This window comes from Chiloscyllium punctatum, chromosome 5, assembly GCF_047496795.1.
Source record: "Chiloscyllium punctatum isolate Juve2018m chromosome 5, sChiPun1.3, whole genome shotgun sequence".
Lineage (NCBI taxonomy): Eukaryota > Metazoa > Chordata > Chondrichthyes > Orectolobiformes > Hemiscylliidae > Chiloscyllium > Chiloscyllium punctatum.
In genome coordinates, this window is record NC_092743.1 from 105,381,252 (window position 1) to 105,400,844 (window position 19,593).

Genomic DNA, 19,593 nt, shown 5'->3' on the forward strand with positions numbered 1-19,593 from the left:
ACAAAAATTGCTGGAAGAGCTCGGAAAGTCTGGCAGCATCTGTGGAAAGAAATCCGAGTTAATGTTTCGGGTGCAGTGATCCTTCCTCACCAACGATCGGAGGTAGGATCCAGGAGGTGCATACAGCCACCTGATGTGCAATGCAGTGTGTGTTGACTGTCCCAGTTTAGAGTGCACTGCACATCCTGGAGCTTGACAGTGGCAGGAATATCAGCTGATGCAGCTGAAGTTATCAAGGCTTCTGGAGGAAGCCAGATGAGCTCAGCCTCATTCAGGAGAAAGAAGTTACTTTTTTAAAAAATTACATTTATGTATACTGAAATCAAAAAAAAAGGTATAAAAATACAGATTCAGGGCTTGAAAATGGAGCATGCTTTACTCATACCATCACAAAATAGAATCTGTAGTGAGAAACAGCCTCTCATAGCTGTATACTTGTGTTCCTAAAAGCATTATTAAAATACTGTTTATATCCAATAATTTCATATCAATGAATACTGTACGTGTTTTCATTTAGATGGGTGGAGGTTTCCGTGATTAGTTCACTTGAAACAAAAGCTCCTTTAAATCAAAGTTAGTGAACCATTGCCTTAAGGGAATCTAAATATGGGAATTCCAATCTTAACAGCCAGAATGATAACTTAATGCTGACATTGAATGACGTTTTGTACAATGGCACTAGACCCATTCTATAACCAGCACAAGAAAACAATGGGGGCAGCGGTTTAGAAACACATGTTACTGCAAACCTGAACTTGTCCTTCTGAAAGCAACAACCATGTCCAAGAAAAAAAAAGCTGCTTTATACAAGTGATCTATCCAGATAAAATAAAATGAAAACAAAGCAAGGTTCTGAACAGGAGTGACTAGACCCGAAACGTTAACTCTGCTTTCTCTGCATAGATTCTGCTAGACCTGCTGAGTTTCACCTACACAATTTCTAAATTTTGTTTGTGATCTCTCTGGATATATGCTTTAATCCTTAAGACTGACACAATCTGCCCACTATTAGGGTAATGGTAGGGAACTCAAGATAATTCTTGGCTAGTTTTAGTGGAGGTGCCCAGACCACTAGAAGGTATGCATCATCTCATTCCTGGTCTACTGCTGCTAGTAGCAAGTGTCCAATTTTTAAATTTTGTAAAGCTTGGGACAGCCGGATTTATCCAGTCATCATTCAGTCCAAACCCTTAGAATTTCCCAAGCAGTGACTCTGAACCTGCAAGTGGTAATTTACCCTTATACAGCTGGCCTATCAGCACTATTACTAAAACAATGTTGATACGTTAGAATGTGGTTCCAAACCATTCAGACTCAGAGGCCAAACAGTGCAAACATATGAAGTCTGAAATGAGGACAAAAAGTGCTGGTAATACTCAGCAGATCCAATAGCATCTGTAGAGATAGAAGATTAGATTAGATTGCCTACAGTGTGGAAACAGGCCTTCAGCCCAACAAGTCCACACTGACCCTCCGAACAGCAACTCACCCAGACCCATTTCCCTCTGACTAATGCACCTAACACTAGGGGCAATTTTAGCATGGCCAATTCACCTAGCCTGCACATCTTTGGACTGTGGGAGGAAACTGGAGCACCCGGAGGAAACCCACACAGACACACGGAGAATGTGCAAACTGCACACAGACAGTGGCCTGAGGTTGGAATTGAACCTGGAATCCTGTGAGGCAGCAGTGCTAACCACTGAGCCACTGTGCCACCCCAATAAGAGTTAAAAATCCCAAAGACTTTTGACAGAATTGACCTGAACCATTACGGTCATGGACTTCAAGCACTTAAATATCTTTGTGCCTTTCCATTGATATGCCTGATCTGCAGCATGTCTCCAGCATATTCTGGATATAATTCAAATGAGGACTTCTGGTTTGGAGAGTATGCAATTCGCAAAGCAAAAACAAAATGCTAAATTACAAATTAACCTGGGATGAAAAGGAAAGGGCATGTGGAGAAAGAATTCTGGGGTGTCCAGGACAAAGTGTGGAAATTTAAAACTAGAGCCCAGTCATTCATGGCAAAGTTAAAAACATTTCTTCACACAAACAGTGGTAGAAATCTAGAACCTTCTCAAATCAAAAAGCTGTTCTGACAGAACATCAATTGAAGTTTAAAAAAAAAGTGTTTTTATTGGTAAAGGATATTGAACAAATGGAGTGGAGGTGTAGATCAGCAAATATATGCCAGAATGGCAGAAGAGGCTGAATGACCTTATCCAGTCCCTGAACAAGTGCTGAATGTTACTAATTGGACAGCCCATTTCTACTTCAAGAAAAATATCTGTTGCAAAGCAAAATATCACTCTTCAAATTACCTGGCCTCCACCACACCTGTTTCAATGTAAGTTTGTGGTTGTACCAAGTGCAAATTGCCAAACAATATTAAACACTGATATTCCTCCAACTCTGGCCACTGAATTCAAGTATTGAATTTTAATCATCTTCTAATCAAGATGGATGATGTCAGGAATAACCTAAGGTTGAAAGTGAAAGTTTACTAAAGAAATATCAACTTTCACACAGAATGACAGAGAGCTGTAACATTTAAAGGATATGATTAATTTTCTTCCATCCCTGAAATACCACTTTCAGCAAGATTGTTTTGATCGCACAATTAGGAGAGTGACTGGGATAATAAACACCACTTCGACAATAGGCTGTGTGGTGCAGCTCTAACCTTGCGTTGAAAGTATTAAATGATGACCTACTACTGCAATTTGCTTTCAATGCTGACAATGAAAAAGATTATAACAGATTCTGCGGAATAATCAGTTTTAGCCCCACACTAGAAATCAGAGCTTACTTATATTAGTTTTATGCAAAAATATGAACTGAAAGCTAACAGTTATTTAGGCATTAGCCACTTACAGTTCTTACATTTACACTTCTTTTTCAATGTTGAAAACAGGTAGCCAAGTAAGGCTCCACTTTATAAAGACTGTTTGAACAGGTTTTCACTGGAATGCGGGGACTGAAGGGTGACCTAATGGGGATCTTTAAGATTATTGTGCAGACATATAGATGAGGTTTTCATTTGTAATTTGGAAGAAACTGATTTACTGGAGAGTAGAAAGAAAGTGCAGTTTGCTACCATACAGAAAAGGTGAAGTAGCCAGTATTAATATATTTAAAATGAAGCAAGATCAATACAGAAGGGAAAAAGAAACAGAAGGATATATTCAGTGAGATAAAGGAAGACAGGTGGTAGCTTGAGTAGGACATAACACTGACATGTATCAGTTGGACCATATGGTTTGTTTGTGCTGTAAATACTCTAACACTAATCAGATAATGTTAGCCAACATTTCGGGAAATCTATATAACAAATAATGGTTTGGATGTTACAAAACTGAAGTATGGTCATTGTTTCCAGGTTCTTTCAAATTTTGGCCCCAGGTACTAAGCGTCAACACCAGTAGCATGAGGTATTTGTGAAGTTTAACCTGCCTGCGTAAAAATGTTTTCTCAAGTACTTGTTTGCTCAAAGGACAACATCTTCAATTTTTGACTGTGTAACATGACAAACGTTGCCAGAATCTACATGTACAGTGGCCTATACAGGTCCTTTGCAACTGCATGTCAAATTGGTTTTCAAGCTGACATTTTGGAGGAGACATTAAATTGAGGCACCACACAGGTAAAGACAAAAAAAGCCTACAGCTACCCATGCATCCCATGGACAGGGAAAGTCTGTCTGGTATGCTGGTCTCACAAATCAATGTCTCTTAAACAAAGACTGCACTGTTGTAAAGCACTTCTGGGACTTCCAGAGATAGTGATGGGTGCAATATAAAATGCATCATTGCTTCATAATAATCAAGGAAATACTTAGCTTTTTACATTTTATAATCCAATGTAAACACAAGTAGCGTACTAAATCAAAAGAATTCAACCATCCGTAAAATAGCAATCACATTAAAATTTAGGTCTCAAATCTATTTAGACAGCATTAATAATCTGAATATATTAATAAATTCAATCTTTCGCTACTATATAGACTACAATTCAGTTAAATAACAAACATGAAGTTAACGATTAGTATTTTGTCTGGAAAATCAACCTCATGAGTTGCTGATAGATAGTTGGTACACCTGTCGAAAGGTATGGTGCTGGAAAAGCACAGCTGGTCAGGCAGCATCTGAGAAGCAGGAGAATCGCGTTTCAAGCTTAAGCCCTTCATCAGGAATGAGGCTTATGGCCCAAGGGGGGCTGAAAGATAAATGGGAGACAGTTGGGACTGGGGGGAAACTTAGCTGGGAACGTGAGGGGGAGGTGAACGTGAGGGGGGGTGGGGGTGAACGTGAGTGGGGGGGGGGGGGTGAAGGTGATAGGTCGGAGGGGAGGGTGGAGCGGATAGGTAGGAAGGAGATGGACAGGTAGGACAGAGCAAGAGGGCGGTGCTGAGTTAGAAGGTTGAATCTGGGAAAAAAAAAAGGTGGGGGAGGGGAAATAAGGAAACTGGTGAAATCTACATTGATCCCATATGGTTGGAGGGTCCCAAAGCAGAAAATGAGGCATTCTTCCTCCAGCCGTCAGGTGGTTAGGGTTTGGTGGTGGAGGCAGTCGAGGACTTGTAGGTCCTTGGCACGGTGGGAGGTGGAGTTAAAAGTGTTCAGCCACAGGCTGGTGGGGTTGCTTCGGGTGTGTCCCAGTAATGTTCTCTGAAACATTCCGCAAGTTGGCATCCTGTCTCCCCAATGTAGAGGAGATCACATCGGAAGCAACGGAGACAGTAGATGACATGTGTGGAAGTACAGGTAAATCTGTCAGATGTGGAAGGATCCTTTGGGACCTTGGACAGAGGTTGTGGCGGGGGGGGGGGGGGGGGGGGAGAGGTGTGGCTGTGCGGTGGCAGGAGTGGAGGGTGGGCGTAGACCTAACAAGGGAGTTGTGAAGGAATGGAATGGTCTCTCCGGAACGCAGATAGGGGTGGGGAGGGAAATATACCCCTGGTGGTGGGACCTATTTGTAGTTGGCAGAAATGGCTGAGGATGATGCGATGTATCCAGAGGTTGGTGGGGACCTTGACAGGGGGTGGGGGGGCGAGGGGAGTGTTCTGTCCTTCTTGCAATTGGAGGAGTAGAGTTCAAGGGCAGAAGTGCAGGAAGTGGAGATGTGCTACAGGGCATTGTCGACCACGTGAGATGGGAAAGTGCAGTCACTTGGAAAAAGAGTCAAAAAACAAGGAATATTCTCTCAAAAGATGCATCACCATGGTTTAGAAATTCATGAGGAAGAATTACTCATCACTTCTTAAATAAATAACTTCATATTAGCTATCTTAAATAAACCCTCTTTCTTTTACCTTTTGCTTGAGGGCTTCCATGGACTCGAATTCCAGCCTGGCGACTTTATTACGAATGTCTCTTGGTATATCAGAGATGGCAAATGCCAGAATGAATTTCAGACCCAACAGTACATGCTTCAAAACATGAAACAACAAACACAGCAGATTATAATATTATGATGCTGGATGATAATTAATAGAAATAATTACTTCACATTTCCAAACAATAATGTGCACAGAATGTAGACAATGACAATGTCAAGGTTGACGAAGGAAATATTTCAGAAATTCATTAAGCATAATATTTGGGAGATATAGAGATTGCTTACTCTACTTAAAACCAAGGATGCAATATTTTTAACATGCATAATTAACCAGATAAATTCTCTTCATGTGACCTGATAGATATCTTTAAAATAACAAAGTGGATTGGGAGGACAGATTTAGAGATGATTTGTGGTGGAATCCAAATCAAGAACTACAAATGCAAGCTAAATCAATAAATCCAATGTGTATACTGGAGAAACCACTTCCCCAATGAAATAGTTACAATGCAGAGTGGATGAGACAAGTTAAAAATCACACAACACCAGGTTAGAGGTATTTGACAGTACTAGCTTTCAGGGTGCTGGTCCTTCATCAGGCTGCATAAATGTATTTAAAAGGGACTTGCAGTCAATATGTGAGGGAGAGAAAAAGTAACAGAACACCAGCATGCTGATAGGCTGGGGAGAAAAAGGGCTGGGAGAAGACTAGTGTGGAGGACCATTAGCACCAGTATGGACCAATTGAGTCAAATAGCTTATTAGTGTGCTGTATATTGTATAAATTGGACTTAAACTGCAAGACATTTCCTCCACTCATTGACAACAGATATTTCTTGAACTGACCCTCAACACAGTGGAGCTTACTTCAAAATTAAACATTTACAACTTTGATGGATTTCTTTCGGATACCTTTACAATGAAGTGTTAACATTTTGTACGAATGTCCATTCGCTTTCTAGATCTTTTCTCTATACTTAAGTGGCAATTTCTATTGCATGCCTCGAGCCATATGTCTAATAGGATAAACAGTTGTACAATAAATTGACAGTATTTTCATAATACTCTCCACAATTTTCATAAAACTGACATCAGAAAAGTCAGCCAATTACATCTAAACTGGGACTCTAAACTATGTGTATTGAAGAATGGTTTAATCAAGATTTTTAATATGCTAAATGTATTTCATTGGGTAAATCCAGAGGAACTATTCCCTCTGGTGGGATGGACCCAGAGCAGTCTTAAAGTTACAGCATTCAGCCACAAAATCAGAAAAAACTGTTTCATCACCCAAAAGGTGCTGAAAACCTAAAGCTCACTCTCTCAAAAAGGCTATGGTACTGAGAACTAACTAAACTTAAGAAGAACGAACAAAAGAGTTTTTGTTTGGCTAAGAGTGTTGAGGGATATGAAACAAAGGTACATAAAAAGAGAGTTGAAATACTGACTGAAGATCAATCCTACTGAAGACCAGAACAAAACTGAAGGACTGGTTGGTCTCACTTCTGTTCCAACAATATCCCTGGCAGTTCCTCAAAGCCTTTTCCAAAAAAAAACAGACATATATTCGTAAATTTTCCCTTTTACAAATGATCATGGATTTATTTTCACTGCTCCTTCCACTGGGGGCATTTTGTGGCCTACCAACCCTCTGCTTAAAAAATAACTCCTGGGCCCCTTTACTCTTAAAATTTCTCCTTCTGAGTACCTGATTCATGAATCAATGGGAGTAATTTTCCCCTCTATTTACTGTAAGCACATCTGTTAAGATTTTCTCTTGTTCTTTTGCTCCAGTGAAAAACAAATCTGCACTCTCCTAATATCTAAAGGTTCTCCAAATAAAAAGCTTTTCAGAACAGGGATGTACTTCAGCACCCTTGAATAACCACAGACTCTCACTTCAGCACCATGAAAGATTTCAAAAGTAGTTATCACTTTCCAGATGAATGAACAAAAAAAAAATCAGCATTTTTTTGTCAAATTGTCTGTATGTATTAAGTTATTGTCTTTGTCTCCACATTCCTCTGACACTACATCCTGCGATACATAGAACCTTTAACATAAGGCATTCCAAAATTTTTTTCCAGAAGCACTGGAACACAATCTGACAGAGCTACTGAGGTGGTATTAGGACAGGAGACTGAATGCGTGGCCAAAAAGAGTTAGGGTTTGAATGGGCCACTTAAAAAAATGAAAGCAAGGTACAGAGTTGGAGACAGTTAGGGAGGATGTTCAAGAAGTTGAGGCCCAGCATCTGAAGGCACAGTCAGAGGCAAAGTGATTAAAATTGAGAATGCTAAAAAAGGCTCAGATACCTCAGAGATGAGACACTAGCGGAAATTACAGATATACAAAGCAAGAGGTCTTTGAAACCAAAAAGATGAGAGCACCGATGCAGATTATTGAGAACTTGGTAGTGGGTGAATGGGACTTGAAATAAGAAAGAAAACAGTGTTTTGAGATTAAATTTATAGATGACAGAGCAGTCAAAGTACATTGGAATGGTTATAAATAGCTCGAAATTGCCATGGCGCATTTGGTAAGAGTTAGCTAACCATCACCCACATAGCAGCTTGTAGGGTCATTTGATCATAAATTTAATTGTAATTGCACTTTGTGGATTATTAGAACAAAGTTGTTATGTTGATTTCCCAGCAGAGTGAAGGATATTTCATTTAGTATTAGGACACTAAGCTGTGCTTCGCATTATATGCAATCTTTATGCTCACTACAACATTATCAAATTACACTTTTTAACTGCAAGTTACTGAAAGTGCAAAATCCTACAAAGGCAAGTTTTACTAATGCAGTAGTGGATGCCACACTGCAGTAAAACTTGGTCAGTTACATGCTTTATGATAGCGTTCCCACGACACCCTCTGCTGGAGTTAACATGCTACTGAGCAAACAATTACAAAATAGGGAAATGGTGGGGAGCGGGGGTGGAATTTACTGTGTTGGACTAAATTGTGCTTTTTTAAGATTATATTTGATATTGCAGCAGCATTAGATTTTCTTGGAGGTTCCATCTTACCACAGTTTCATATTGATTTAATATGGAAGGTACATTTGTATGGCATCTTTTATGACTTCAGGATGCTCCAAAATCTTTAGATGTAATGAGTACTTTTGATGGCTAGCTTGCTGTAATATAAGAAAATCTGGCAGCTATTTTGGGCTCAAGATTTCATAAGCTGTAAATAACTGTATAGTCTGTCCATGATGGTCGTTGAGCAATAAATATTCGTCAAGACACCAGGGAGAACTTTAATGATTTTGAATTGTTGAGTGGGGTCTTCTATGTCCACTTGTTAAATGTCTCAACTGAGATTATGAACACTATTTTTCAGCCTGACAGTATCCAGAAAGGAAAGCAGAGTCAGTTGTGAAGAGACAGGAGTAATTCAGTCTATCAAACCTAATCCACCATTCAATTGAACAGTAAGTTGGTTTGACCATTTTGGACACATATGCTTACCTAATAAAAATCTGTAAATCTTATTCTCAGAAACTTATGTTGGCAGTATCTATAGCCTTCTGAGGGGAGAAAATTCCATAATTCCACTGAGAACATTCCAGTCCTGAAGTGTCCTTATTTTAACTTTATGCCAATTCCCCTGTGTTTCCCCAGCAGAGAAACTAACTTTTCTGTATTCTAACCATTTGTACCTTGTTGTTCTCCAAGTGAAGGCAAATCAATAAATATTCTTCCAAAGGTAGAGCTTGCAGAACTGCAAATAGCACTCTAAACCTGACCAAGGCTCGATAAACTGAAGCAGAATTCTAATATTAAAATTCCCTTGAGTACAATATTAACGTCTACCATTAACTTCTTTGATTACTTTCATACTTTGTGTACCTGGGTACTGCGAAGACTATCTTTTTATTTTGCTGTGGATTGAAATGGGAAAAGGACAGTTTTAAAAATTGCTGAACTCTTTAAAAGTAAGTTATGGACACTCATTGTTTACATAAAACTGCTGTTTTGTCCAAGCATAGGGGAAGCTGTTCGTAGATTGTGTGGTGTCAGGGATGTGTATGCTTATGCGATTTCAACTGAGATTTGTTGCCAGCATGATTGATAACAAGTTGTGGTTGACAGAGGCCAACAGCCTGAAAACAACCACCTCATTGGATCTTGAATGTCTGATGAGCTTGTGGGTGTGCACAAGACTAGCAGGAGCCTTTGGACTGCTGCAAGGGCAGATGCTGTCTTATTCTCCAGTAAAATACTTAAAACCTGAAGGAAGACAGTTTATTTTCCTTCACCTATTGCTGTTACCAGTGGCTATTAACTAGTATTTAAGAAATTTTGCAATAGTTTACCAATTACTTGTACCTCCGAGAGGGGTGGTGAAAATAATCTGGAAAAAAAAGGAGACTGAAAAACAGAAGATGCTGGATTGCAAAAGGATCATCTCAGCAAACGCTGTGGACTGAAACCATTGAACTATTTTTCCAGTTTTCTTTCCTCTCCTGTGACAGTGTGGGGATTTATAAGGAGTTTAGATTTTTAACTATAGAATTACACAGTTTGACAGTATGTAATTATTCATCTGTAGTTAGAATCTATTTAGATGAGCTGTTCTTGTTAAGTACAGAAACCTGGTCCATGCTTTGTCAGCCTGGATCTGACAGGTAAATTGGGCACTTCACAAATGCATACTTTGATAAAATGTTTTAACTTTTGTGATGACTGTGCAAATAGTGTGGCTCAGTTTCCAGCACTATTCCAGTGAGGCATGATCATACCTGAATCTCATTGCTTTTCTGCATATTGTTTTTCAGCACTGGGAGCGCATTTTAATGTATGCTTAAGTCTAAAAGTGGATAATCTCCACATTGGACTTCATCTGTCAGTTTTGTCAATATACTTAATCTGTCTATGCCTCATGGTGACTTGCTGTTCTAGACTATAAAACTTATATTGCTTTCTAATATCATGTCATCCATAAACTTGAATATATGTCTAAATTCTTTCAAATAATCTGTTGACATTGATTATGAAAAGGTAAGGCCCAAAACAACACCAATTGCATTCTGAGAGTACATTTTCTTCACCCAACTTTGCCTCCTACATCCCGAACAACTATCAACAATATTATAGGTTTCTTCCAATTCAAGTACTCTCATTTTCCCTAATAATTAAGCAGAAATTAATCAAACTTCTTCTGGAAATCTACACCAATAGTGCCCATTGACATAGCTGTCTTGTCCTTTTCAGTGGCAGCCTTATTTTGTGATCAGGATTATTTCAAGTTTTAGTCATTCCCTTTCTGCTTAACTAATTGAAGAAGATTTGAATTATAAAACTACAAAAGCATAATTCACATATTTGGGAGCTCTTTGGAAAATGATGAACACCATTTCTACACCCATTTCCTTTAATAACCTTGGATGGAAGGTGTTAGAAATACTCAACAGATCTAGCTGTGGGTAATAAAGCTTTATTACCTTGGCTTTATTAATCATGGCATACAGTACAATAGTAAGGCAGTAATACTGAACTTGTATGAGACAGTCAGAGTCATACAGTGCAAAAACAGACTACGGTCAAACGAGCCCAAGCTGACCATAATCCCAAACTAAACTAGTGCCACCTGCCTGCTCCTGGCCCATACTTCCAAACTTCCTAATTCATTTCTTATTCAAATGTCTTTTAAATTTTGTAATTATGCCCACATCCACCACTTCCTCAGGAAGTTCATTCCACACAGGAACCACCCTGTGTAAAAAAAATTTGCTCATCTTTTTTAAATCTCTCTCCCCTCACCTTAAAAGTGTGCACCCTAGTCTTGAAATCGCCCATCCAGGGAAAAGGCAACTAATATTAACTCTATCTATACCTTTCATTATTTTTATAAACATCTAAGATCACCCCTCAACCTCCTACCCTCCAGTGAAAAAAATCCCAGCCTTTCTTTACAACTCAGACATTCCATACCCAGCTACATCCTGATAAGTCTCCTCTGAACTCTGTCCAGCTTAATAATATTCTTCCTAAAACTGGGCAACTAGAACCAGACACAGTATTCCAGAAGAGGCTTCACCAATGTCCTGTACAACCTCAACATGACTCCCCAACTTCTATACTTAAAGGACTGAGCAATTAAGGCAAGCATGCCAAACACCTTTTTAACCATCCAGTCTACATGTGGCGCAAAGTTCAAAGCATTATGTACCTGAACCCCTAGGTCCCTCTGTTCTACAACACTACCCAAGGCCGTACTTGTAATTTTATAAGTCCTACCCTTGTTTGTTGTACTTCTTATTTATTCATAGCGAACTCTATCTTGTTAGACTTCAGTTGAAATACTGCTTACAATTCTGGGCATAATATTATAATCAAGAATGTGAACACATTGCAGAGAGTGCAGAAGTGATTTACAAGAACAATTCTAGAGTTGAAGGAACTTCAGTTTTGAGCATAGGTTGAAGAAGTTGGGACTGTTCTCTGTGGAGAGAAGGTGGTTAAAAGGAGGTCTGATTGAGGTTTTTAAAATCATGAGCTGGCTGGAAATAGTGGGTAGACAGAAACTCCTGCTCATAAAAGGAAACAAAGAACGAGAGGGCATAGATTTAAAACCATCTGCAAAAGTAGCAAATACGATGTGAGAGAAAGCTTTCTCGCACAGCAAGTAGTTATGGTATGGAATTCACTGCTGGCAAGTGTGACGGAGGCTGGTTCAACTGAGACATTCAAGGCGGCACTGGACGATTATTTCGTTAGAGATAACATGCAAGGATAAGTCAAGAGAAGCACTAGGTAATGATGTTCACATTTATAGAACCATTGCAGATACAGTGAGCCAAATGGCCTCCACCTGTACTATAATATGCCCATGTGATAGTGCGCATTTTTCTTTCAAATTTCTAGCAGATATACTGATTTACTTCTGCAGGTCGTGAAAAGTTGTATGGCCCAATTACTTCCTCCACTATCACTTTTAAAAGCTATCAACTCCATTAAAGTTTGCCCTTTGAACTATTTGAGCTTTTGATGTATTACCGTACACGGAGTTTATTTTATTCAATTAACAGATGTGGCAAGCCTAGCATTATTGCTCATTCCTTTGCCACAATTTAGTGTCCAAATAATCAAGTGGTTTGAAAAAAAATCATAGATTATTTAATTCACTCCATTTAAAGCTGCACCTTAGCATCTAAAACAAAACTTTTCTGAATCAGTTTTGCAAATGAAATAGGTCAGGTACAGACAACATATTCTGAATATACACAAATGAAAGTTAAAAATCACAACACCAGGTTATAGTCCAACAGATTGTTGGAACCACTAGCTTTCGGAGCACTGCTCCTTCATCAGGTGGTTGTGCTCAGGTGCCCACAACCACTTGATGCAGGAGCAACACTCCAAAAGCTAGTGCTTCCAAATAAACCTGTTGGACTATAACCTGGTGTTGAGAGATTTTTTAACTTTGCATATCCCAGTCCAACACCAGCTCTTCCAAAACATGACACAAATGAAATGTACTGTACTTGCTAATAAGTTGGTGCAAATTCCAAAAACCTAACTATTCAATGTGTGGGTCTCAGTTCTTTCACAGGTAAGTTTCAGAGTAAACATGCAAATTAAAGTACTGCAGACACTCAAGACCCAAAGTAAAAGCAGAAAGTGCCCTAAAATTAGCAACTCTGGCATGGCTATGGAAAGAAAAACAAAGTTAACCATTTGAGTCCAATATATTTCCCATTTGAAATAGATGTTGCCAGACTTGCTTAGTTCCTCCAACACTTTCTATTTTCACAAAAGAGTAAACTTTGTTTTGATGGGTTTGGGGTGGGGGGTAGTGTTGGCTGGAGGAAAAAAAGTGAAGAACATTATGATATGCCAGAGTTCATTAAGTACAAATGTTTCAACATACCTCCACAGCCACAATTAATAGGACAAGCTCTATGCTTTTTCCCTGAAAGAAACTCTTCACTTGGGGAGACATCCCAATCAGTGCACAGTTGGTCATCACTGAAATAACTCCCATTGTTTCAAAAGCCAGCTATAAAAACAAAAAAAAACACTCAATTTAAGTATTACTCAATGAAAGCTCAGAATACTAAATTTAAAAAAAATTGCATTTAAGTTACCTTGAAACATCGATTACTAAGGTACTTTAAATAAATATTGTATGGGAATTGCAGTTCTCCTGCCCAGAAATAAATCCTAACAAAGATTTTCAGTAAAATAAATGCTTATCAAAAGATAATCAAAGGCTCAAAAGTTACTAATACATCATAAATCTTCTGGAAATTTTAAATCCAAGGAGGAGTTTTTGAAAATTTTCCAGCTCCAAAACTGATCAATCAAAACCGCAGAATTTCTGGATGCCGGCCATCAATTCCTCCACATTATATAAAAGGTGCACATTTGGTTATTAGTTGTATATTTTAGGTCTTTTTGTATAACCTTGAAATTTAAAGACATGTGTGGTCTTGTACACCTGAGACTTAAGATTGTGAAAGAGGAATTTTAAGCTCAAAGTCAGTACCTGCATTTGCAATATTCCAGACAGTTGCAGTCCAAGTTAATGAGGTTCCTGACTGTCCCACAGACCATCATTCATGATCGATTTGAATCATGAACACAAGAAATTTTAATTGGTGGACTCTCCTCATTTCAAAGATTAAGCTCAGATTCAACAAAGGATATAATCTGCAGACCTGAATAATTTACAGGTAACACATCAACAAGACCAATTCATTTCTTCAACAATGTGGGAGCAAATTATTGCAGATGTTGGAATCTGAACTGAAAACAACAAATGCTGGAGGAGATCACAGGGGGTTCAGACAGAATCCAGGCTAATGTTTAGAGTCTAGACAACTGTTCAGAGCTGAAGTGAAGTGTGGAGGGGGCAGCACTTATGCTATACTACTGGGAATGGGAGGGCAGGAAGCAGGAAGGTGTAGACTGCTGGGGAAGAAATGATGTTGAAAGTGCAGACTAAGTGATCAGAATGTGAAAATGGCAAAACAATGGTGTGTCTCATGGTCAGCCTGGGTGCAGCGATTGCAATAGACCAATGTGGCCTACTCTACACTGGAGAAACCAAATGCGGACTGTCTGACCACTTTGCAGAACATCTAGTCAGTGCGCAAGCATGACCCGACTTTCTTGTAGCCGGTCATTTTAACACAGCGTCCTGCTCGCATGCCCACATGTCTGTCCGTAGCATGCTGCAGTGCTCCAGTGAATCACAGCACAAGCTGGAGGAATAACATCTCATCTTCAGACTTGGTATGTTACAGCCTTCTGGACTTTATATGGAGTTCAACATCTTCAAATTGTGAACCCATTCCCATTCCTTCCTTTTTCTGAGCTTTATTTGTTACATTCTCCATCACCATATCCTCTCTCCTCTCCCACCCCAGTGGGACTGTTGGTTCTTTCCAGACTGGTGGATTGGCAAAACAATGGTGTGTCTTTCTCACATTCTATTCACTTAGTCTACCATCAACATATTTTCTCAACCAGAACTCTACACCTCACACCATCCCCCAACAAAAAAAAATGGAAGCATAAATACTGCCCACTCCACACTTCACTTCTGCTCTGAAGAGTCATCTAGATGTTTGCTTTCTCTCCATAGATGCTGCATGGCTCACTGTGATCTCCAACATTTGTGGTTTTCAGTTCAACAAATTTAATTCTGAAGATAGCTCGTTCCACGTCTAGGATTTTGATTAGGAATATTTTATTTTTAAAGTCTGCATTATCTACACTAAAACTGGTCAAATCACACAGTGAGGAAATAACATTTCTCAACTGCAAATGTTAAACAGCAAATTAAAAAAGGCACTTTAGTATACTCTCAAGGCACATTGAAAAAAGGATTAAAGTTCAAACTTTCAAAAGATTATTACCACAGATAAAAATGCTGGATTAATTATGCTAGTGTCTGTTTGCACAATAATGCAGGCAACACGGAGACTTTTAGATTAGATTAGATTACTTTTAGTGTGGAAACAGGCCCTTCAGCCCAACAAGTCCACACCACCCCGCCGAAGCGCAACCCACCCATACCCCTACATCTACCCCTTACCTAACACTACGGGCAATTTAGCATGGCCAATTCACCTGACCTGCACATCTTTGGACTGTGGGAGGAAACCGGAGCACCCGGAGGAAACCCACGCAGACACGGGGAGAACGTGCAAATTCCACACAGTCAGTCGCCTGAGACGGTGGATATGGGTACAATTACATCGCTTAAAAGACATTTGGATAGCTACATGAATAGGAAAGGTTTGGAGGGACATGGGCCAGTAGCAGGCAGATGCGATGAGTTTAGTTTGGGATTATGTTCAGCATAGACTGACTGGACCAAAGGGTCTGTTTCTGTGCTGTAAGATTCCATGGTAACAAAGCTGAAAGAATGGTCTAGTGTTTCAGAATATTCATCTGGTACTGGTGTAGTTCATGGGTGAGATATTGCACACTAAAGTAAGGCCACATTAAAGATGTGACCTTAACAGTCCTTCCAAGCAGCCACCACCATTTCAATATGGTTGGTGAACGGTCCATTTTGTTTAGTCTTCATAAGACTGGTCTACATAGCAAAATTTGTCTAAGTAGATACTGTATAATTTAAGGATGTAGTAAAACATTAATTTTTATAATAAGCCTGTTGTAGAAGGCTCCATCTAAAGTTGTTTATCAGGTTTGTCTTATTCTTGATTGCTTGCCCACTACAAACTGTCCAATCTTTGTATCATCTTTAGTTTGTGATCACTGTCAGAGCTCCTATAAGCCCAAAGTAAGTTTTTAAAAAAATATACAGCATATTTGATTTGGGCCAATGAAAATGGCAATTGCATTCAAGTTGGAAAATGTGTAATGATACTATACCTACAGTATAACATCCCTGTGAAACACACTTGAAAGTTTTGCTACATTAACAGTGTTGCATCACATGGGTTGCTGTTATCCTATTATACTTACTTTCTGAAGTTAGTTGTTGTTTAACCAAACATTATAATACATTGGCTCAGATATTTTACTATTAATGTGGAATAAACTGGACACTATCTTTCAGCATTGAGACAGGTGTGTTTAAAAAAAAGAGAGAAACATAGGACAGGATGTGAGAGATACCCCTTCAACTCCACAGATTGCATTGTAACATTGCAAGCTGCTCAATGGCATGGACTTGAGGAACCTACCCACCAGTTCCCTACAGACACCATAAAAAGGTTAGACTGATGGATATACTGCTGGTCATTTTTTAAAATTTATATAACTGTCAAGTCTTATTCATTTAAAAGTTAAAAGGAGTTGGCTATTTAAAAACTTTTTTAAAACTTCTTTTCTTTCCTCCTCTTTTAAGCCAATCTATCATTCTAAATCATTATTTCACTTCTAGTACATAAATATTCATTTATGTTTCCCATTTTGACTGTGCAAATCTCAGGAATGATTCTTCAGCCTGATTGTTTGACGAGTTTTGTTGATACTTGCTCTGCTCTTAAATCAAAGTAACCTTTCCTCTGAAGCCATTTGTTCAAACTGCTGCCAGTTGCTCACAATGAGCTCTGTATGTTCATCCCAATCACAATCTGGGCTAATAGCACTAGCCCAAGCTATGCATTTATTTTTGTTATATCTATGCAAACTAAGAACTCTGGTACTGCACTACTGATTCCTAGGATAAAAGTATTGTCCATTGAGGAGAAATCTTCATAGAATGGGTTAATATTCTTTGGAATTTAGATTGCGATGTCACTGAAAGCTGAGGGGGATTGACGGATAAATGATGAGAAATTTTTTTCCCATTTGGAGAATCTCAGATAGGAGGTGGCGTACTCTCAGGATAAGGGATCAGCCATTTAATACTGAGATAAAAAAGAGAATTTTCTCTACTCAGAGGGTTGTGAATCGTTGGAATTCTCTATCTCAAAAGGACTGTTCTTGCTCAATGAATTCATACAAGATTGGCATTGGCATTGCTATTGAAGAAATATTGGACTATTCTATGAAAAGGATTTGATCATAGCAGTCAAATAGAAATATAAAACGACTACTTATGAACATATGGAATAAATATTCTCTCAGTTACCAAAGCCAACACAGGAGAAAAAAAAAAGAACCAAAAAATGTAAAAGTAACCTTAAATTGAAAATGTAACAACAGGGATAATCACCACCTCATACAGGAAAATGCTCAAAATATAATTCTGCGGTTAGTCACTGTCAAATACAGCGAAAATTTCTTCAAATGTTAATAAGATTTCCTTTTGATAGAAAATGAGTTCTAACCTACATTTTCAAGATTGAAGTATAAGAAAACTGAGATGGTCACCTGGCAGTTATGATGATTAAAATATTTTTCATTTCAGTAGCAAGTGAAAATATAAATAAAACAAACAGAATCTGCTTACCAACCAGACTCCAATATCAGATCCAGGCTGGGAGAATGGCCGTTTGAAGACACGACACATTTTCAGGGCATCAGAAAATACTTCAGTGATATTGTTCAAAACTGCCAATATAGCCGCCAGAGGGTAAACACACGAGAAAAGACTGACATAGCCAAACTGTTGGAACAATTCCAAGTAATCATCAAATGTTCCCTATGAGAAAGAGGAAAACAAATTTAGAACAGAATAAAGATCTGCCAACTGTGTTTCAGTGGATAACGCTCCCACTGAGAAAAAAAAAGGATTCAAATCCAGTCAAGATTTGAGCATGTAATCAAGGCTGGCATTCCCAGTACAGTACTGAGGAAGCACAAAACAGATGCAGATAGCCTCAAGACATTGCAAAGTGCCTTAAATGAAGTTATGACTTTTGGAATTGTGGTGATTGCTGTAGGTAGTGCTTCAGTCAGTCAATTTGCAAACAGAAAGCTCCCACAAGTAACAATCAGAAAAAAACAGATTAGCTTTAGTGCTACCGATTAAGAGACTAGTATTGCTCAGAGCACCTTCCTCAAAATAGAAGGGTTGAACCTTTTGCATCAAACAGCGAGGACAGATCATGCTTTTGGTTTAATGTCTCATTTGAAAGACGTTACTGCAGACAGTACAGCACTACAAACGTCACTTTAAATTTTATGCTGAAGTCTCTGAAATGGGATTTGAACAAAATGATGTTCCGACTCAAAAGTCCAATTTGAATTTCAAATTCAGATACTTCAAAAGAAATCAAATAAAGAGATTTCAGGAAAAAAAAACACAGCAATGAAGATTAATACGATTATTTAAATTTGAGATCTTACAACAACAAAAACTTTGGAAGAAAAAGCAAACAGGTTTGTTTAGTTCCACATCCCAACTTTTAGTAACTTACTTCTTCACTCTGAAGTACGGGTCCAACTCCCTTAAATTATTTTGAAATCAGCTTCCACCACTTTTTCAGAAACACTGCAAATCCCAACAATTCTTAAAAAAATCACAACTTTTCTATAGATCTTTTGCCAATGGTTTTAAATTTATGGCTTCTGGATATTGTTTCACTCAAAAGGGAATTAATTATTCTTTATCAAATATGCTCATCCTGACAATGTCCAATTGGCTGAGAGCTTGGTGTTGGAAAAGCACAGCAGGTCAGGCAGCATTTGAGGAGCAGGAAAGTCGATGTTTCTGAAGAAGGGCATTTGCCCAAAAGGGCTTTTGCCCAAAATGTCGACTCTCCTGCTCCTTAGATGCTGCCCGACTTGCTGTGCTCTTCCAACACCATACTCTTGACTCTAACGTCCAGCATCTGCAGTCCTCACTTTCACCTAATGCCTAACTGGCCACTCATTAACCTTCTCCGGTTCAAGAAAAATAAGTTCCAACGTTGCCAAACCTTCCTCATACCTAGTAAATTGCATCTGTAACTTTCTTTTGGTAACTTCCACAATGAGTGTATTCAGAGTTATCCACATTACTCCAGCTATGATTAGAGTGATTTTAAAAAGTTAAAGCATGGTTCCTTTTCTTTATACCGCAAACCTCTATTTATAAACTCAAATAAGTTGAATGCTTTTTCTTTTAAGAGACCTTTTGGGATTTGTAAAAATAGACACATGGTCTTTCTGTTCATTTATTATTTTCAAAGCTCAACCACACAGAAAAGGCAGAAATTTCAGTCCAAACTATGTCACAGTTTGAACTTTGAGGCAGATGTGGACTCAATCTTTTTCGTACTTGAATTTTTTGGATTAATTTAAAAGAGGTGGCTTTGAAACCTTCAACCGCAAAAAAAAAGCAAATAATTCATAGCACCAAAGGCTGAGGTAACAAGCCATGGGAATCT

General features: G+C 38.6%; 1 protein-coding gene across 2 annotated transcripts in view; it reads right to left on the reverse strand.

Moving 5' to 3' along the window:
• ano10a (anoctamin 10a) overlaps positions 1–19,593 on the reverse strand; it is a 66,052-nt gene that overhangs the window by 4,910 nt on the left and 41,549 nt on the right. For both annotated transcript variants that reach the window (XM_072570956.1, XM_072570955.1), the window contains exons 10-12: positions 17,733–17,924; positions 13,227–13,355; positions 5,318–5,434 (exon numbers count right to left, since the gene is read on the reverse strand). In XM_072570956.1, the coding sequence (XP_072427057.1) occupies positions 5,318–5,434; positions 13,227–13,355; positions 17,733–17,924 (438 nt within the window). The remainder of the gene's footprint in view (positions 1–5,317; positions 5,435–13,226; positions 13,356–17,732; positions 17,925–19,593) is intronic.